Consider the following 15377-nt stretch of genomic DNA (forward strand, 5'->3'; position numbering starts at 1 on the left):
CCTATTTTGTAATAAATCATCTGTCTTCCAAATATTATACATGACCTGTATCTATGGATATGGATAGAAAAAAATCAATTATACTGAACTCTAAACTATGAACAGTGGTTATTGATGGATACTGAGATTACAGATTAATTTTACTCTTTTCTTTACATCTTTATGTAGCGTCTGAATTTGTACAATGAGCGTATTACTTTTTTTTTTTTCCCTTATTTTTCCAGAAGAGTCACTCGTTGCTCTATGGTGGTGGGTTTACCACCTGCAGATGGACTTGCCAGGAATGATAAAACGATGGTATTCGAGGGGTGAATTTAGTGTACATTGTATGTGATACTAATGCTTTTTTCCTTCTTCCAGGTTGGAAAGAGGCTGTTTTAGCAAGTGTCACGCCATGGTATGTGGTTGTTTCGGTCTATGTCAGTCTAATCCATTATCCTTTCTAGTTTGAAACGTCGCCCTTCTCATTATCTGATGGGTTTAGGTTGCACTATATAACTTTTTGGGATCTGATAACTCATGTTGGCTGGTGGATGAGAGGGAGAAAAATATTGCAGTTGAAATACCTTTTTGCCTTTGGATTTGATCGACCTTGCTTTTTACTTTTTGTCAGGGTCATGGTTTTTGGCATATGCTACCTACTATCTGTGTGGGTATGTGTTTAATTATAAAAGAAACTTTCATATATCCTTTGGCTCCTTGTGCATTTCCTGGGACAAAAGCTTGTTAAAATCAAGGTAAGCAAATACATAACATTTAATGTTTATTTCAATATTGTTTTTCCTTTCTCAGCTTTTGCCAAGTTTCCGATTAAAGATTGAGATTCCTGCATGAACATTTCCCTGTTAAAATGTCCTTGCCCCTTACAGAGGAGCAGAGGAAAAAAATTGAAGAGAATCGGCAAAAGGCTCTGGCCCGTAGAGCTGAGAAATTATTAGCAGAACAGCATCAGAACACAGTCTCGGGCTCCAACATTGCTGCCAAACCTTCCCAGTCCAAGCAGGGCCCTTCCAGACACCTCCACCAGGATCATTCTAAGTCAGGGAGCCATGGTGTCGTTTTCAAGCAACAGAATCCCAGGAGTTCATCTGATGGTGATCAGAGACCTCAAAATTCCCGCAGTTTTCAACTCAGCACCTCAGAGCAGGCAAAGGGGACATGGCAGAGGCAAGAAGAGATGCCCACAGCCTGCCCGGGCCACCGCCCACCAAATCAAGTGACTCTCGCTGGGATCTCCCCTCCCTTGGCAAACAGTCCTCCAGCGGTCTCCAGCGAACAGCTCTGGGGTTATGGGTTAGGGCAAGGTCAGATCCAGGCGTCACACGCGACCAAATCGACACCCTTTGTTAACACAACTCATGAGCCTTTGGCCAGAGCAAAGAATTTCCAGGAGACAGCAGCTTCTGCCTGTGGACAGCCTCCCAGGGATCCTGAATTCGAGGCCAGGATGGCAAGACCCTCCACCTCTGGGCAGAACGTTTCAGGGAGTGTGACGCCCAGGACAGAAGAAAGACTACAACAGAAATCAGGGACCCCACTCCACAAGGCAGCAGGCTCCCAGCAGGGAACATGCATAAAAATCGGTGATCGTTTCCAGGTGAAGATTGGGTACAACGAGGAGCTCATTGCAGTGTTCAAGAGTCTGCCCAGCAGACGTTACGGTAATGAGTCTTCCATCTAGTTCTTTCAGATGTTTTTTCCTACTTCTAGAGTCTCTTTAAATCTAACAGTTTCTCATAAATATGAAGAGAGTGCATTGGCACATTATGTCCATCCAGTTGTTAAAAATGTTCTGTTTTAGCTCGTGTTTCCTTTTATAATAGACGTTCCTTCAAACACCTGCCATGCTTGGGGGCTGCCAAATGGCCACATGGAGAATGGATGAATAGTTCCGCTGCCGGGTGCTTTGTATGCAGTGTAGCACTTAAGCCTAAAACAGTTTTTTGTGAGAAGTAGGTGTTATTTCCATTTTAAAGGCGATGGAACTGGCTCAGCCAGGTGACGTGGCTTGCTCAGGTTGCTTCTTGCAGAAGGGCAGAGCCAAAGCATTATCCTCATTTATATTTGCTGTTTGTCCTCTACGGGGATTTTGTACATCAGTCGGGGCTTTTCAGTCAACTGTTTTGAACTTAGCATTCATTCGTTCATTTAACAGACCCTTATTGAATGTCCAAGTACAGCTCATACCGGCAGTCATCAACCTTACTGTGGGCAAACCAGGTACTTCTGTTTCATTTCAGATCCTGCCACCAAGACGTGGAACTTCAGCATGACCGACTACGGTGCCCTAAGTAAGTAGGTGTGTGGTCCCCCCTCATGCAGGGGGATGCTGGTATTGAAAAGTTCCTCGAGGAGCAGATATAGTCTGGCTTGTGGTTCAGATGGCTTTTGGGACGCCATCCCAGGGCTCCTCTTCCTTCTCCCCGTGGTCAGCCTAATGAGGCAGGTCCTTGGGAGGAGGGCACCGGTCATGTTAACAGAAGCTAGCACTTACAGAACCTGCTACATGCTTGGCTGTTCTAAGCCCCTTATCTATGCTACCTCTTTTGTTCCTTATAACAACCATTTTACAGATGGGAAAACTGAGGTCCAGAGAGGCTCTGTAACTAACATAGGGTCACACAGCCAATTGGTTGTACAACTGGGATTCAAACCTAAGCCACCTGACTTCAGAGTGTATATTCCCACTGGACCGCAGGCTCCAGCCATGCCAGGCAGCTGTGCCGGCCCTGCTCCCAGGAACGGTAACCGTTCAGCAGACAACACAAACCAGAGAGTGCAGGGAGCGGGGTGTTGCCCAGGCTGGCTCCAGCCTGTGTCATGTCTGGTGGTGGTCAGGGCCCCTGCGTGCGCACCACTCTGTCTTCTGAGATTTTGTTGACTGTCCTACACCAAGGTTTTTGTCACCTTGTCCTAGTGCCTGAAGCCTGCACCTCTGTTAGAGTCAGCCCTGAGTGTCTTCATCTCCCGTTCTACTCTTCCCTCCCAGCAGCCATTTCTACGCCCTCTCTGTCCCCAGCCAGTTCAAAAAGGGAAAAGCAGAGGATGCAGGGTGAGGTTACTCCTCCACAGATTTGGGGCACGAGGTGGAATTCTCTGACATCACCAGTACAGTTTCTGGGGGTGATGGGACAGCTCCCTCCCTGCAGAACTTCCTGTTTCTCTCCTTGTCCTCTACCTCTTGAAATGTTTGACACTAGGTCTGGGGGAGCTCGCTTTTCCCGTTATTTTAATCCATTTATTAGGTGTTGGGGGGAGGAGAGCCAGTGCTCTGGGTTAACATTGTAGGTCTTGATACCTGGTGTTGTGTTATTGTTCGTGTTAAACCAGTGATTTCCACTGTTATGAAATTCTTTTCATGTCATGTCAATTTTTTTTTTTTTTTGCTTTTCTTATACTTTTATATATGTATACAAAAGTAACCTGCAGAGACTGTTTAAAAAGTCTCTGTTTTGTTTGTTTTGTCCTCTTTTTACTCCTGTCCTCTGACCACAAGGCATGGTGACTCAGATGACCAATGCTTTTGCAAATTCATTCAGGTTTTCTGTGCAGTATGGTGGTTTTTGGTAATGCTCCACATACTTTTTTTTTTTTAACTGTTCATTGGGCACAAAATTCTGTCTATAGCTTTCAGGTGAATTTTGCTGATCAGGAATTGTTGAGCTCCTCTGTATCCTTCTCAATGTTTTGCATACTCAATCTGCTCTCTACCAAGATATACCTTGAACACTCTCCCAACAACTGTGGATTTGTGCCTTTACCCTTGTTTCTTAATTTTCGGATAGTTGATGATTGCTGTGTCATCTTAGTAGATTATACTTTTTATTAATGCAACATATGAAGACTGTCAGTCTTTCTGTTATTTGTTTGGGTCCACCTCTGAATTTTGCCTTTTTAACCCTACCACACACTCACTGTAGGTCATGCGGAAAGTATGTCAATGTGCAAAGAAGAGAAACCAGCCATCCTCCCCCACCCCCGTCTGTCCCCACTCACTTAACCACTGCCAGCATTTTAGTTTTGTTCCTTCCAGCCTTTTTTCCCCTATGCATTAAGATATACAATGTTTTCTATATGTAATGTAATCTGTATCTTGCCTTTTTCACTTAATGTTCCTGCATAAAGCACTTTTATTTTAATGATGCATGTTAAACAGTTAATTCTGGGTGATGAAAATGTGCGTGTCCATTATTGAACCACTTTGACCTCCAAAAAAATGATTTCATACTTAATAACGTTTTTTGTCTTTTCCAAAATTTCTTCCAAAAAACAAACAAACTAATGGCTATAATGGCTATATAACATTCTCCATTGTAAGAATGTGTGATAGAGGCTTCCCTGGTGGTCCAGTGGTTAAGACTCCGCCTTCCAGTGCACGGGGCACGGGTTCGATCCCTGTCAGGGAACTAAGATCCCACATGCTGCACGGCACAACCAAAAAAAAAAAAAAAAAAAGAATGTCATATACTGGGTAAATCATTTTCTTTTTGTTTAATATTAATTTGCTCCTAGTTTCCCCAGTATCAAAGCTGTAAGGAACACCTTGGTCTATAAATTTTTGTTTTTTCAACTTGTGTTAGTTGAGATAGATTCCTAGAAGTTGAGTCATTATGATCACTTTTTAGGGCTCTGCTGTATATTGCCAAATTGTTTTCCAAAAGGTTTTATTCCTATCTGATATCTATTTTTCTAATCCTGCAAGTTTGATAAGTTAAAAATGGCTTTTTATTACTCTGATTGTTTGCGGAGTTGCACGTTTCTCCAAATGTCTGTTAGTCATTTTCCCCCTTTTGAATTGGTTGCCTAACTTCTTATCTTATGTGGTCTTAGTATTTTTTTTTCCGTTTATTTATTTTTTTATTTATGGCTGTGTTGGGTCCCCGTTTCTGTGCGAGGGCTTTCTGTAGTTGCGGCGAGCGGGGGCCACTCTTCATCGCGGTGCGCGGGCCCCTCACTATCGCGGCCTCTCTTGTTGCGGAGCACAGGCTCCAGACGCACAGGCTCCAGACGCGCAGGCTCAGTAGTTGTGGCTCACGGGCCTAGTTGCTCCGCGGCATGTGGGATCTTCCCAGACCAGGGCTCGAACCTGTGTCCCCTGCATTGGCAGGCAGATTCTCAACCACTGCACCACCAGGGAAGCCCAGTATTTTTTTTAAAGTATGAGCTCTGTTCATATTTCTTGCAAATATCTTTATTCACTATTTTTGCCTTTCGTTTCAGTTTGTGTTTTTTGACAGTTTAGCTCTATGTCGTCAAATCTATTAATCTATAAAATGCCTCAGTAATAGAGAAAATAAGGGTCAGCACTGTACATCTGTGGCCTGATGATCCTGTGTCTCCTTCCTTGTCCTCCCAGCGGTGGACAGAGCAGTGACCTGGGAACAGGGTTAAGGGGGTGACTTCTGGTGTGTTGACTTCCTTCAGTGGCTTCTCGGACATGGCCACAGAAATTATCTGATAAGTTTACCCATCCTGGTGAGATCCCTGTCCCCCGTGTTCATTTCTGAATTCTAAGTTTTTTAAATTAGGAAACCTAAGGAATAGAAGAGTTACATTCAGGAAATCCTGAAATACCTGAAGCTCCAATTAAAGCACACCTGCACACCTTCCGCATCTGACTACACTTTTTCTCTCCTGCCTGCCCAGTGAACTTCCTCCTCACCCTGCCCCTGCCCTCCTCCTGTGCCTGCCTTAGCATGCCAGGGCCACGAAAAAGTCGCTTGGGTTGTCACCTCTGTCCTTTTCTTCTTCGGCAGTGAAAGCAGCCCAGCACCTCCAGGCTGTCACTCTGCAGCCTTTGGAAGGGGCCAAGGGCCACGTGGAGTCACCCTCTACCAGCAGCGGCGGCATTGCAACCCAGACCTGCCTTCCTGTAGCTCCGTCCCTTGCCTTTGTCAAAGGGCAGTGCGTACTCATCTCCCGGGCCCGCTTTGAGGCAGACATCAGCTATTCAGAAGACCTGATTGCGCTGTTTAAACAGATGGATTCCAGAAAATATGGCAAGTAGTCGGCCTCTGCCTGATTTCCAGGATGCAGAGTGGCCTGTGATCTCAGACTAGGGTGTTTTCCTCTCTTTAAATGTTCAGAAATAACTTTCTTGGTAGAGCCTTTCTAACCTCCTCCTCTTCCTGTAGAAAGATGCTCCCTAAATTGTTCCAGATTGTTGAACACATAGCAGGGCCTGCTTTGTCTTTAAAGGCCTCGCAAAGAGAAGACTCCTTCCCCAGTCACCTGGGCACTGTCTTCTTGGTAGAAGCAGGTCAGTTCCTGCTTCAGCCACTTAAACCCATTTAGTTTTATTTTGTCCTTAGTAGAGCTTGAAAAATAGGCACCTGCCATAAAAATAAATGCCTTTGGGTAGACTAAGCCAGTGATTTTCAAACTTGAGCATGGCTCCGAACCACCTGGAGGGGTGGGTAAATCACAGATTGCCGACCGCCACCCCCAGAATGAAAGCCGGTGCCTGGTTCCCACCCAGAGCTACTGATGTAATCGGCTTGAGGTGGGGCCTGGGCATTGGCGTTTAAAAAAAAATCTTCAGCTGAGTCTCATAATCAGCCAGGATTGGAAACCACCAGCGAAAGCAAAGCAGTTTTGCTTTATTTTTTGTGAGGTTCTTCAAAAGCTGCCGCATCAGAATAAAGAGCAGAAGAGTTCTGAACGCCTGGGTTTCTTTCTTAGCTTGGGCCGTGTTGTTTTACAAAACAGTGTGGCTTTTATGGATTTGTATTCCCATTCTTGAAATGGTTTTAGCATTTCCCTAGGCAAGTAGAAAGCAAACCTTTAAAACCTCCTGCCTTTGAGACATTACGTGCAGGCAGCATCACGGAGCAAACCTCTGTGGAATGACCTGCTCAGTGAGCTTTCATCAAGGTCGGGGGTTCCTTCCGGAGCCGGTGATGCTGGCTGTTGCGTTTTTATCCCTTAGATGGAGAGAGTTTTGACTGGTGAGAGCAGGCTGGTGAGTAGGGCTTAGGCACAATGTGCAGGGCCCAGCCTCAGTCCAGAGGGCATTGCCTCCCCTGGCCCCTCAGGTGTTCGGCTTCCGCTTGGGGTGGCCCTCAAAAGGCAAGTCGCGATGACCTGTGTCTTCTGACCTGTGGCCTTTGAAATCACACTCCTGACATGCTGTGCTGTTTGGGGAGGAATGAGAACAGTGAAAGTATTCACACCCAACCCTGCCCAGGCCCCTAGACGTTAAAACACCATTATTGGACTTTTTTTTTTTGGGGGGGTGGCCATAGCAATTATTCACAGACTTTCCCATTTGCTGCCCTGCCACTGCCAGGATCAAGCTCTTGTCAGAAAGGGTCTCCTGCACTACTCCCACATCAAAAGTAGTCGCTCTGCTTTTGGTCTTTCTGTCAGATTACGCCTGGGCCACCTTGCTGCTTTCCTCAAGTGGACTCAAAGTGTCCGTGATGCCTTTTCCCTAACTGCCTTGCTTCTTCAGTGACCAGACAGAGAAGAATTCATTTTTGCTGCCCAGAAAGCACTTAACTGAGTTGAAGCTTGCTTGATTTTCTCAGAAGGCTGATTGGTAGGAAAACCTAAGTAATTAGTCAATGTTGGGTAGCCAGACGCTCACCCTGCTTAGTTAATATCATGTGTAGTTTATGCTACACCGTCCTAATCAGAAGGTGGAATAATAATAATAATTTAGCATTGTTTACCCTTTTTTGAGTGCGTTGTTTGCCAGAAACTCTTTCATAAGCATTTTACATTTAAATTTTATGTAATCCTCACAAGAACCCTGTGAGGCAGGGGCTGTAGGATGCTCCTTTTTCAGATGTGGAACTGAGGCACAGGGAAGTTACATAACTTGCCCAAAGTCACACGTCCAGGAAGCGGCAGGCCGGGGATTTGAACATAGACTGTTTGACCACACTGACCACATGTAGCTTGTTTTCCATGTACAAAATGGAGCTGATAATGGTGCCCAGCTTATAACGTATTGAGGAACTGATGAGATGGTGCATATGAGTCTCTTGGCTCCGTGCCTGGCTTAAGGTAAGCAGTGAATAAGTGCAAGCTACAGTATCATCCCCACCTTGGAGATTCAGGGTGTTTCTGACTTGCTGGGCCGTCCCCAGTCCTGTGTCCCCATAGCTCCCTTTATCACCACGCTTACAGCCCAGTGCTATCTTCATGTCTGCTTGTCTTTCCTCCCTGAATTCTGTGAAAGCCTCGATTACTGGTACTCTCCATCTCTGTGTCCTCAGTGCCGGGCACAAGATCAGCCACATCACCCAAGGTTCCTGGGGGTTTGTGAGAGCAGGGGATGAATGAGTAAGTGTGGTGACATTGCAGGAGGGCAGGGTGTCATGTTTGCCTATTTGTTTCTTGTCATTGCAGATGTCAAGACCAGGAAGTGGAACTTTCTCCTGGAAGAGTACAGTAAACTAAGTGAGTTGACCACCTTGCTTGTTTTATATCATGCTGTTGTTAAGCCTTAATTATGTGCCTTAAATTTAACGTATTTTGAAAGAATCACCTCCTTCCTCCCCTCCACTGCGATAACTTCGCATGCTTGCGTACAGGACTAGTAAAGGTGAAGTTGGTCTCGGGCAGCCGTGTCCCTGTGCTCTGGGATGGCGGCTTTACAGCAGCCCAAGCAAGTGCAGGGTCTCATCTTCCATCAGGGTGAGGCGGTACTAGTCAAATTCTTGAGGCCTGTGAAACCTCACACCCGTCATAGAAGTATTAGAAGTGAGGGTTTGTGGATTTTGGGAATCAGAGGCAAGCTAGGATTGCTGAGCTTAGATGGAAGCTACTTTAGATTCCCTCTAAGAACAGGCTCTCTCAGCTTACTTCTAGAACCAGATGGTCTGTGAAAGTTGGAGAGCCTTAGTGGTTACAGGCTTTATCAAGGGCTGAGCTCTGCCAGGGGCAGAAGCCAAGGCCAGGGCGCATCAGCGTTTAATAAGCGCTTTGGAGTCTCACCAAGGGAAGGGCCATGTGTACAGATGTAACTACAAGAAGGGGAAGCCAGGGCTTATCAGTTTTCTTCTCTGTGCTCTGCTTGGGTGGGGCAGTGAATGAATTCCAGTATGCCAGAGAAAGGGGGTCGGGGTGTGGTCATAGCTCAGCCTGTCCTGGAATACCAGTCTGTTACCCATCTTCCAGACCGTCGATATTCTGCAGTGGGTGTGCAGCCGGCCCGATGGAGGTTCCTCCTGCTTGACCCCCTGAGAACTTTCTGGTACCAGGGTTCGGCCAGGAGAGACGTGCTCCAGCTCAGTGGGGCTGGGAGTGGGGACCCACATCATTGGCTGTCTTGCCCACCAGGCTAGGGCTTTAAGGAAGAGACTCTCTTCCCTCTGTCTCCTCCTCATGTGAATTACTATGCAACGTCAGGTAGGTAATTCGATATTCTGGGTCCCATGTGTCCCTTCAGTAAAAAACAGGGTGTTTAATCCGTATTTGCCCTACTGACAGAAATTAAATATTAGGGAAGAACTTTTGATTCCTTGAGGAAAGACTTGCTGCAAACTCAAGGTTAAGTTTGAATATGATGAGTTATTTAGTATCAGCAACCACTAGCTGAAGCAGGAAGGATGGCTGACGTTGATCTGAGACCCCTTGGCTGCTGCTATTTGGAACTTGTGATTTAGAGCAGATTATTTGGCCAAAGCTGAATTTTTGATGAGCGGTAGGAGTGAGTTTTTCCCTCTCACCCCTTTGTCTTTCAACCATAGAAAGACATATAAATATGTGAGCTATAAAGGCTTTGACTTTTATGGAGCAACAAAAAGCAGGATATTTACAGCACTAGCAGATGAATGTAATGTTGAAAAACCATGACTTGCAACTTACATAGCGTTATATAATGGTTGCAAGTCTTGAGGGCCATAGATTCCTTGAAATATCTGCTGAAAACAATGGATTCTTCACCCAGAAAAATGCACATAACAGCCACACATAAGATTTTGCCTTTGATATTAATAATTCCATGGGTCTGGAGTTAAGAATTCTAGAGTCAAGAGTTCATAGAATATAAGACTGATTCTCCCCATCTCATAGATTGGGAAAAATTTGGACCCAGAGAAGGAAAACAGTTGTTTTCCTTGTCGGGAGCCTTGTTAGGGTCACAGTGAAGTCTGACTAGAATTGCCATTTTGAGTTTGTGATGTGACCCACTAGGAAACTTAGAGGCCCCGGTCTGTGACGTCAGAAGCCGAGGTGATGAGGCACTGCAGGACACTGCCGTTCCCAGCTTACTTCCGGTTCCACTGTCAGCAGATTGTAAACCTGGGGAATTGGCACCTCACCCCTAGGTCTCGCATGTGAAATCAGATCACTGACCTGAGCCAGTGACCGTGTGCGCATGAAACTAACTGAGAAGTGACGGTGAGAACTGGGCGTGTGAGTGCCCACTGCTAATGTGGTGACTGCGGTCTCCAGGTCCGGCCAGCCGCAGGGCGATCCTCCTCCCTCTTTCCTAAGTGACTTGCTTCCTCCCGCCCGCAGTGAAACTGGCATGAGGCCTTGTGTTTCCCCCCGCCTGTCACAGTCCAGAAGGGTTCTTCGTCCCCCTCAGTGATCTTGTCAGCTGCTATTTGAAAACGTTAGCATCTCTCTGCTGTGTGGCCCGGTAGCGTTCTGCCGGAGAGCTGTTGTACAGAAACACTTCTGTGTGACTCATGAAGCCAGACTGCACGTCCCTGTCGTCTTCCAGCACAGGGAAGGGATAGCGGAGAGTCGCTGACAGCGAATGGAGGCTGTCTCAGAAACACACTCAGTTGGCTGGACCAGCAGCATGGGGTTTGGGGAGATACTAGTCGATAGGAAACAGAGTAGAAAGTGGGTGTTTTTTCCTCTTGAGTGGCCGAAAGGACGCAATGCTTACAAAGCCCTGTGTTTCACGGCAGCTGGATCGTTAGCTCTTCCTTAGCTTTCATCAGGTACTTGAGTGCCGAAGATCACTAGGATTAAAATGAAAATGGGTTCTGAAAGCACGTGGAGTGCTCAGTCTCCTGAAGTGTGCAGAAATCAGCACGCTCAGATTTAATTTGGAAGCATGCAGTGTGTTTCTGCATCAATATGGACACTCTCTTTTATATTAAGCCATCAACCTTACCTAATTTCTCATCATGGTGATTCTATTCATGCAAACTGTTTCCAGAAATAACTGATACCTATATTTAGGGAAAGAGAGAGATGGATTCCAATATACTGAAAAGGCAAGGCAATTTCAGGTGGCAGTAGATGGCTCAGCCCTCCATATTCACATCAGTATTTGCAATTGCCAATTGATGGTTGTGGCAGAAGACTTTTGGAATACCGTGTGACCATATGGAATAGAGAACTGACAGCCTTAGAATTTCAAGTAATATCGGGTAGAGATGAAATAGACACAAGTTCTCTATTTGATTCCTTCTCCTGGATTCCTGGAGAACCCAGTTAGCCCCTTGGTGGGTTGCTATGACTATCTCAGGGTGCCCCGAAAAGGTAAAAGATAAACAGCAATCAAGGATCTGTAAACAATGGTCACTCTCCTAACTCTTCTAATTAGATTTTTCAAGGGAAATGTTGAAAGGGAAGAACATCTTGAAAGCTACAACTGTAGGACAGCAGGCTGTGATTAGAAGTTTAATGATAATTCTACTCCCAGGGATTTCTAGGTCTATCCTCTTTTCTCTAACTTTTTAATTTTTAACTTGTCTTCTCCTGCTGTCCCCCGCCCCCCAGAATTATGTTTTATTTATATCTCTGGTTTTTTTCTTCTTTTTCTGTTTCTCTATTGAATAAAGGGTTTCTTTTTTTTCCTCTTAATTTTAAAATCGGGTGAAGCTAAATTCCTTCAAAAAGAAAAATCAGTGAAATTGATTTTCTTTTATTTCCATGTAGATCCGGGGTCATTTATTTTTCCCACCTGGGTTAAAGACTCTGACTAGAAGAGATTTCCCCATCCATTATATTGGGGTCTAGAACCAGCACACGTGGAAGGAAAGTAAAGACCCCTAAATATAAGCTTTAATTGAAGGAGAGTCATGGCCACCCTTAGTAATAGTTTAGACTCTAAGCTTAGCAGGGGTTGGTAAACTTTTTTTGTAAAGGGCCAGGTAATAAACATTTTAGGCTTCGTGGGCCATGCGTTCTCTGTCCCAGCGACTCAGGTCCACCATTATGGCATGAAAGCAGTAAACGACAGTCCATAAACAAATAGGCACCACTGTGTTCCAGTGAAACTTTATTTACCAGAACAGGTAATAGACTGATTTGCCCACAGGCCTTAGCTTGCCAATACCCGTAAAACTCACCTCTCTCGAGAGGAGATGCTTATTCCCTCATGGAAAAGGTCAAAAGTGTGCAGGGCCACGTGCATTGTTGTCCGTTGGTGGCCTTTGCATGGACTCTGCCCTTTGTTGTTGTTTGTAAATAGCACTACTGTCCTACTGATCTTTCTTGGAAATACCTAACAGCTTCTCTGCATAGACCACAGTGCTTCCTTGCCTGTTGACAGCATATAGCTTAAAGTTCTCCATCTTCTCAAACACTGAAACCAAAATAAAGCATAAGGAGAATGGAAACAAGACAAGATTTATTCATTTTAGACTTTGCTTTTCCTGGGCTGATTTTTGAAGAATATGGGTCCTTATTTATTGAATGGGAATACTAAGATAATTTTTTAAATGACTTGAGGTTAAAAATAGATCGGTCACAAGAACACTTTAGTTCTTTCCAGTGTTTGTGTAGTGTAGTGAAGATCAATTTTGCATTACTGAGTGCCCTCTTGTTTGCAGACACTAGGAATAGAGAGGGAAAACTGGTTCTCTGCCATGCATCTGTCTGCACCCAGTTTTCTCTCCAGTTACTTTTCGGAGAAGACGGCATGCAGCAGAATTCCAGCCATTGAACTTTGTATCTCAAAGCCCCTTCTTTTTCCCCCAGAAATCTTGGACATTAACACTCTAATTCACACACCTCTGTTCTCCTTTCTAGTGGAAAGGGTGCGCTGCCTTCCACAAGTTCAGCTGGATCCTCTGCCCAAGACTCTCACCCTGGCTTTCGCCGCTCAGCTCCAGAAGACGTCTCTGTGTCCTGTGGCAGACATCCCCGAGGCAGACCTGTCCAGAGTGGATTCCAAGCTCGTGTCTAGCCTGCTGCCCTTTCAGAGAGTTGGAGTCAAGTAGGTTCTTCATCTGTCTTCCTCTTGCTCTCTCCTGCTCAGATTTATCGCTCACCACAGACTGGCTTCAGATGCTCCCTCTTTCATGAATGCTCCTCTTTCACAGCCGTCTAGAAGCTTCTGGGTATTAGCATTAAACAGCCCAGGTGTGCTGTCACCAAAGCCTGATTGTAACCACTGATTTCAAATTCCATAAGTTAATTAGGAATTGCATTCCTAATTAACTAGTATTGCAAGTGTGCAGAAACCCAACTCAGAGTAGTGTAGGAAAAGAGATTTCTCATTGTGTGTAATAGAAAGCCCAGGGTCTCTAAAGAGCTCATCAGGACTCTGTGCCCCTCTCAGCTCTGCTTTCTTCTTAGTTTGCTTTGTTCTCAGCCAGGTGCTCCTCCAGTGTGGCAGCGGGGGCAGCCAGGGGCTTCCGTTTTGCACCCATCGGTTCTGCAGCCCAGCGGAAGCACCTCTTTTCTAGTGGGTCCCACACTGAAATATCTGAAATTTGGTGCTGACGCTTGAGCTGGTCAGTCACTGTGTCCTGGGGGCCTCGGAGGTCTTCCTGGTAAGACCAGGTGACAGGCCCATCCCTGGAGCGAAAGGGTAGGACCTGCCCCACCCCAATTACTTGGACTGAGAGTGTAAAGTGGTGGTTTTCCAAAAGAAAGTGCTCTTATTATATTGATAGAAAGAAAAAAGATAAGCCCGTGTCCTGACCTGTCCCTTTTTCCAGAGTTTCTTAGGAGAAACAAAATGATGGGTTTGCCCCAGAATTTGCCTTCTAGTAGAAAGATGGGAGGTGGAGGAGAGGGAAGAGGCTGTCTTGAGACTCCGTGTAGAAATAATAAGAGCTAGATCTGATGTCAGGCGGTGTGGTTGGAGATAGAGCCCCATGCAAAGGAAGGACCTACATTGTCAATGGACATGGTCCACGAAGGCAGCCTGCCCACGTGCAGCCCACTTGTGGTGTTTTGGTTAAAGCTTGGCTGCTGTCTCTGTAGGATTTTGTTCTCCAGGTGCAGTTTGGGCACAGTGGGACCTCACTGCATCCCCACGGTCCCAGGTCTGCCCACACCCTTTTCTCCCTTTGCCTTCCAGCTGCCATCTCTCTTAGATAACACACTTTGCCGTTTCTTTCATCTGTTGAGATGTCCTTTGGGCCTCGTTTTACCCAGGCTCAAGGTGGGTTTTCCCTTTCATCTTTCTTCCTCCGTCTCCTTCATTAATGCTGAGAGAGGTTGCCCACCCCCAGCTCCTGGGCAGCCCCCGTTTTCAGAATCCAGGTTCTCCATGGCTCCCCTGGAGATCCCTGGGCACATGCGGTGCACACTGAGAGGTGGTGGGTGTGAGGCACCCCAGGGTATGTACATCAGAGCCAGAGCACAGCCAACTGTTTGCATCTTTTTCTCTATGGCTCTGAAACTGCTAATGGTACTTGCAGCCTTTCTTCAAAACTTTGCATTAATTCCAGATTTTAACTTTCATTCCCTGAAGTGGAGGAGTTTGGTATTAAGGGAAGGGCTGTCAATTCCATGTTTTTGTTTTGTTTTTTATGTAAGTACTACAACTGGAAACTCATTTAAATGTACGGAGCAAAATCTCTTAGATAGATATCAGCCTGCTCTAATATCTAAACGGTTCCTTTTAATAGAGGAGTGAGTTGAGACCAAGGAAGACAGTTCTCTGTCTAAATCTGCTCAGTTTCCAAAAGTGGAGTTGGGGCTAAAATCCTATCTTCTGATGACGAGTGCAGCGTTTTTTGTGTAATACAAACTACACCATCGAAAACGGCATTCAGCTGTGTGATTGTCTCTCTATTATCCAGGTGACATCTTTGTTCTCAGTTGTGATCACTTTGTTCCTTAGTTGGACTGCCTCAAGGCAGAGTAAAAGGAAAGGCTATGAAATTCAAGGGTCTGTTCTGCTTTGGGAATGACCAGGTGGATGAAGCCGTGCAGACATTGTAAATGGTAACGACGCCTCAGAGGCTGAAACAAAAGGCCCTCCCTGGTTTGTTGCGTAGGTGTCCCTGGCCATCCTGACCACCAGTTTTGTAAATCAGAAAGTAATGTAAAAAAAATAAGTCTTTTATACTTGTCTCTCTGCATGCGTCTGTCTGAGTTGATCCCGGAAATGGTCCGGAAGATTTCACCAAGGTCAGCATGACAAGGGGAGGGTGGGCTCCCTTCCCCCCCATTGCAGGAGTCTGGTGGCCACGGCCAGGGGGGAGGGGAGGGGGCACCACCTCTCA

General features: G+C 45.8%; 1 protein-coding gene across 1 annotated transcript in view; it reads left to right on the plus strand.

The window, feature by feature from the left end:
• The first annotated feature begins 814 nt into the window (after window positions 1–814).
• SMARCAL1 (SNF2 related chromatin remodeling annealing helicase 1) overlaps window positions 815–15377 on the plus strand; it is a 48277-nt gene continuing 33714 nt past the window's right edge. The window contains exons 1-5 of the mRNA XM_082466203.1: window positions 815–1661; window positions 2241–2291; window positions 5757–5999; window positions 8356–8406; window positions 12946–13132. Of these exons, the coding sequence (XP_082322329.1) occupies window positions 851–1661; window positions 2241–2291; window positions 5757–5999; window positions 8356–8406; window positions 12946–13132 (1343 nt within the window). The 5' untranslated portion in view covers window positions 815–850. The remainder of the gene's footprint in view (window positions 1662–2240; window positions 2292–5756; window positions 6000–8355; window positions 8407–12945; window positions 13133–15377) is intronic.

The sequence above is a fragment of the Balaenoptera physalus genome (assembly GCF_965194825.1).
Source record: "Balaenoptera physalus genome assembly, chromosome: 6".
Lineage (NCBI taxonomy): Eukaryota > Metazoa > Chordata > Mammalia > Artiodactyla > Balaenopteridae > Balaenoptera > Balaenoptera physalus.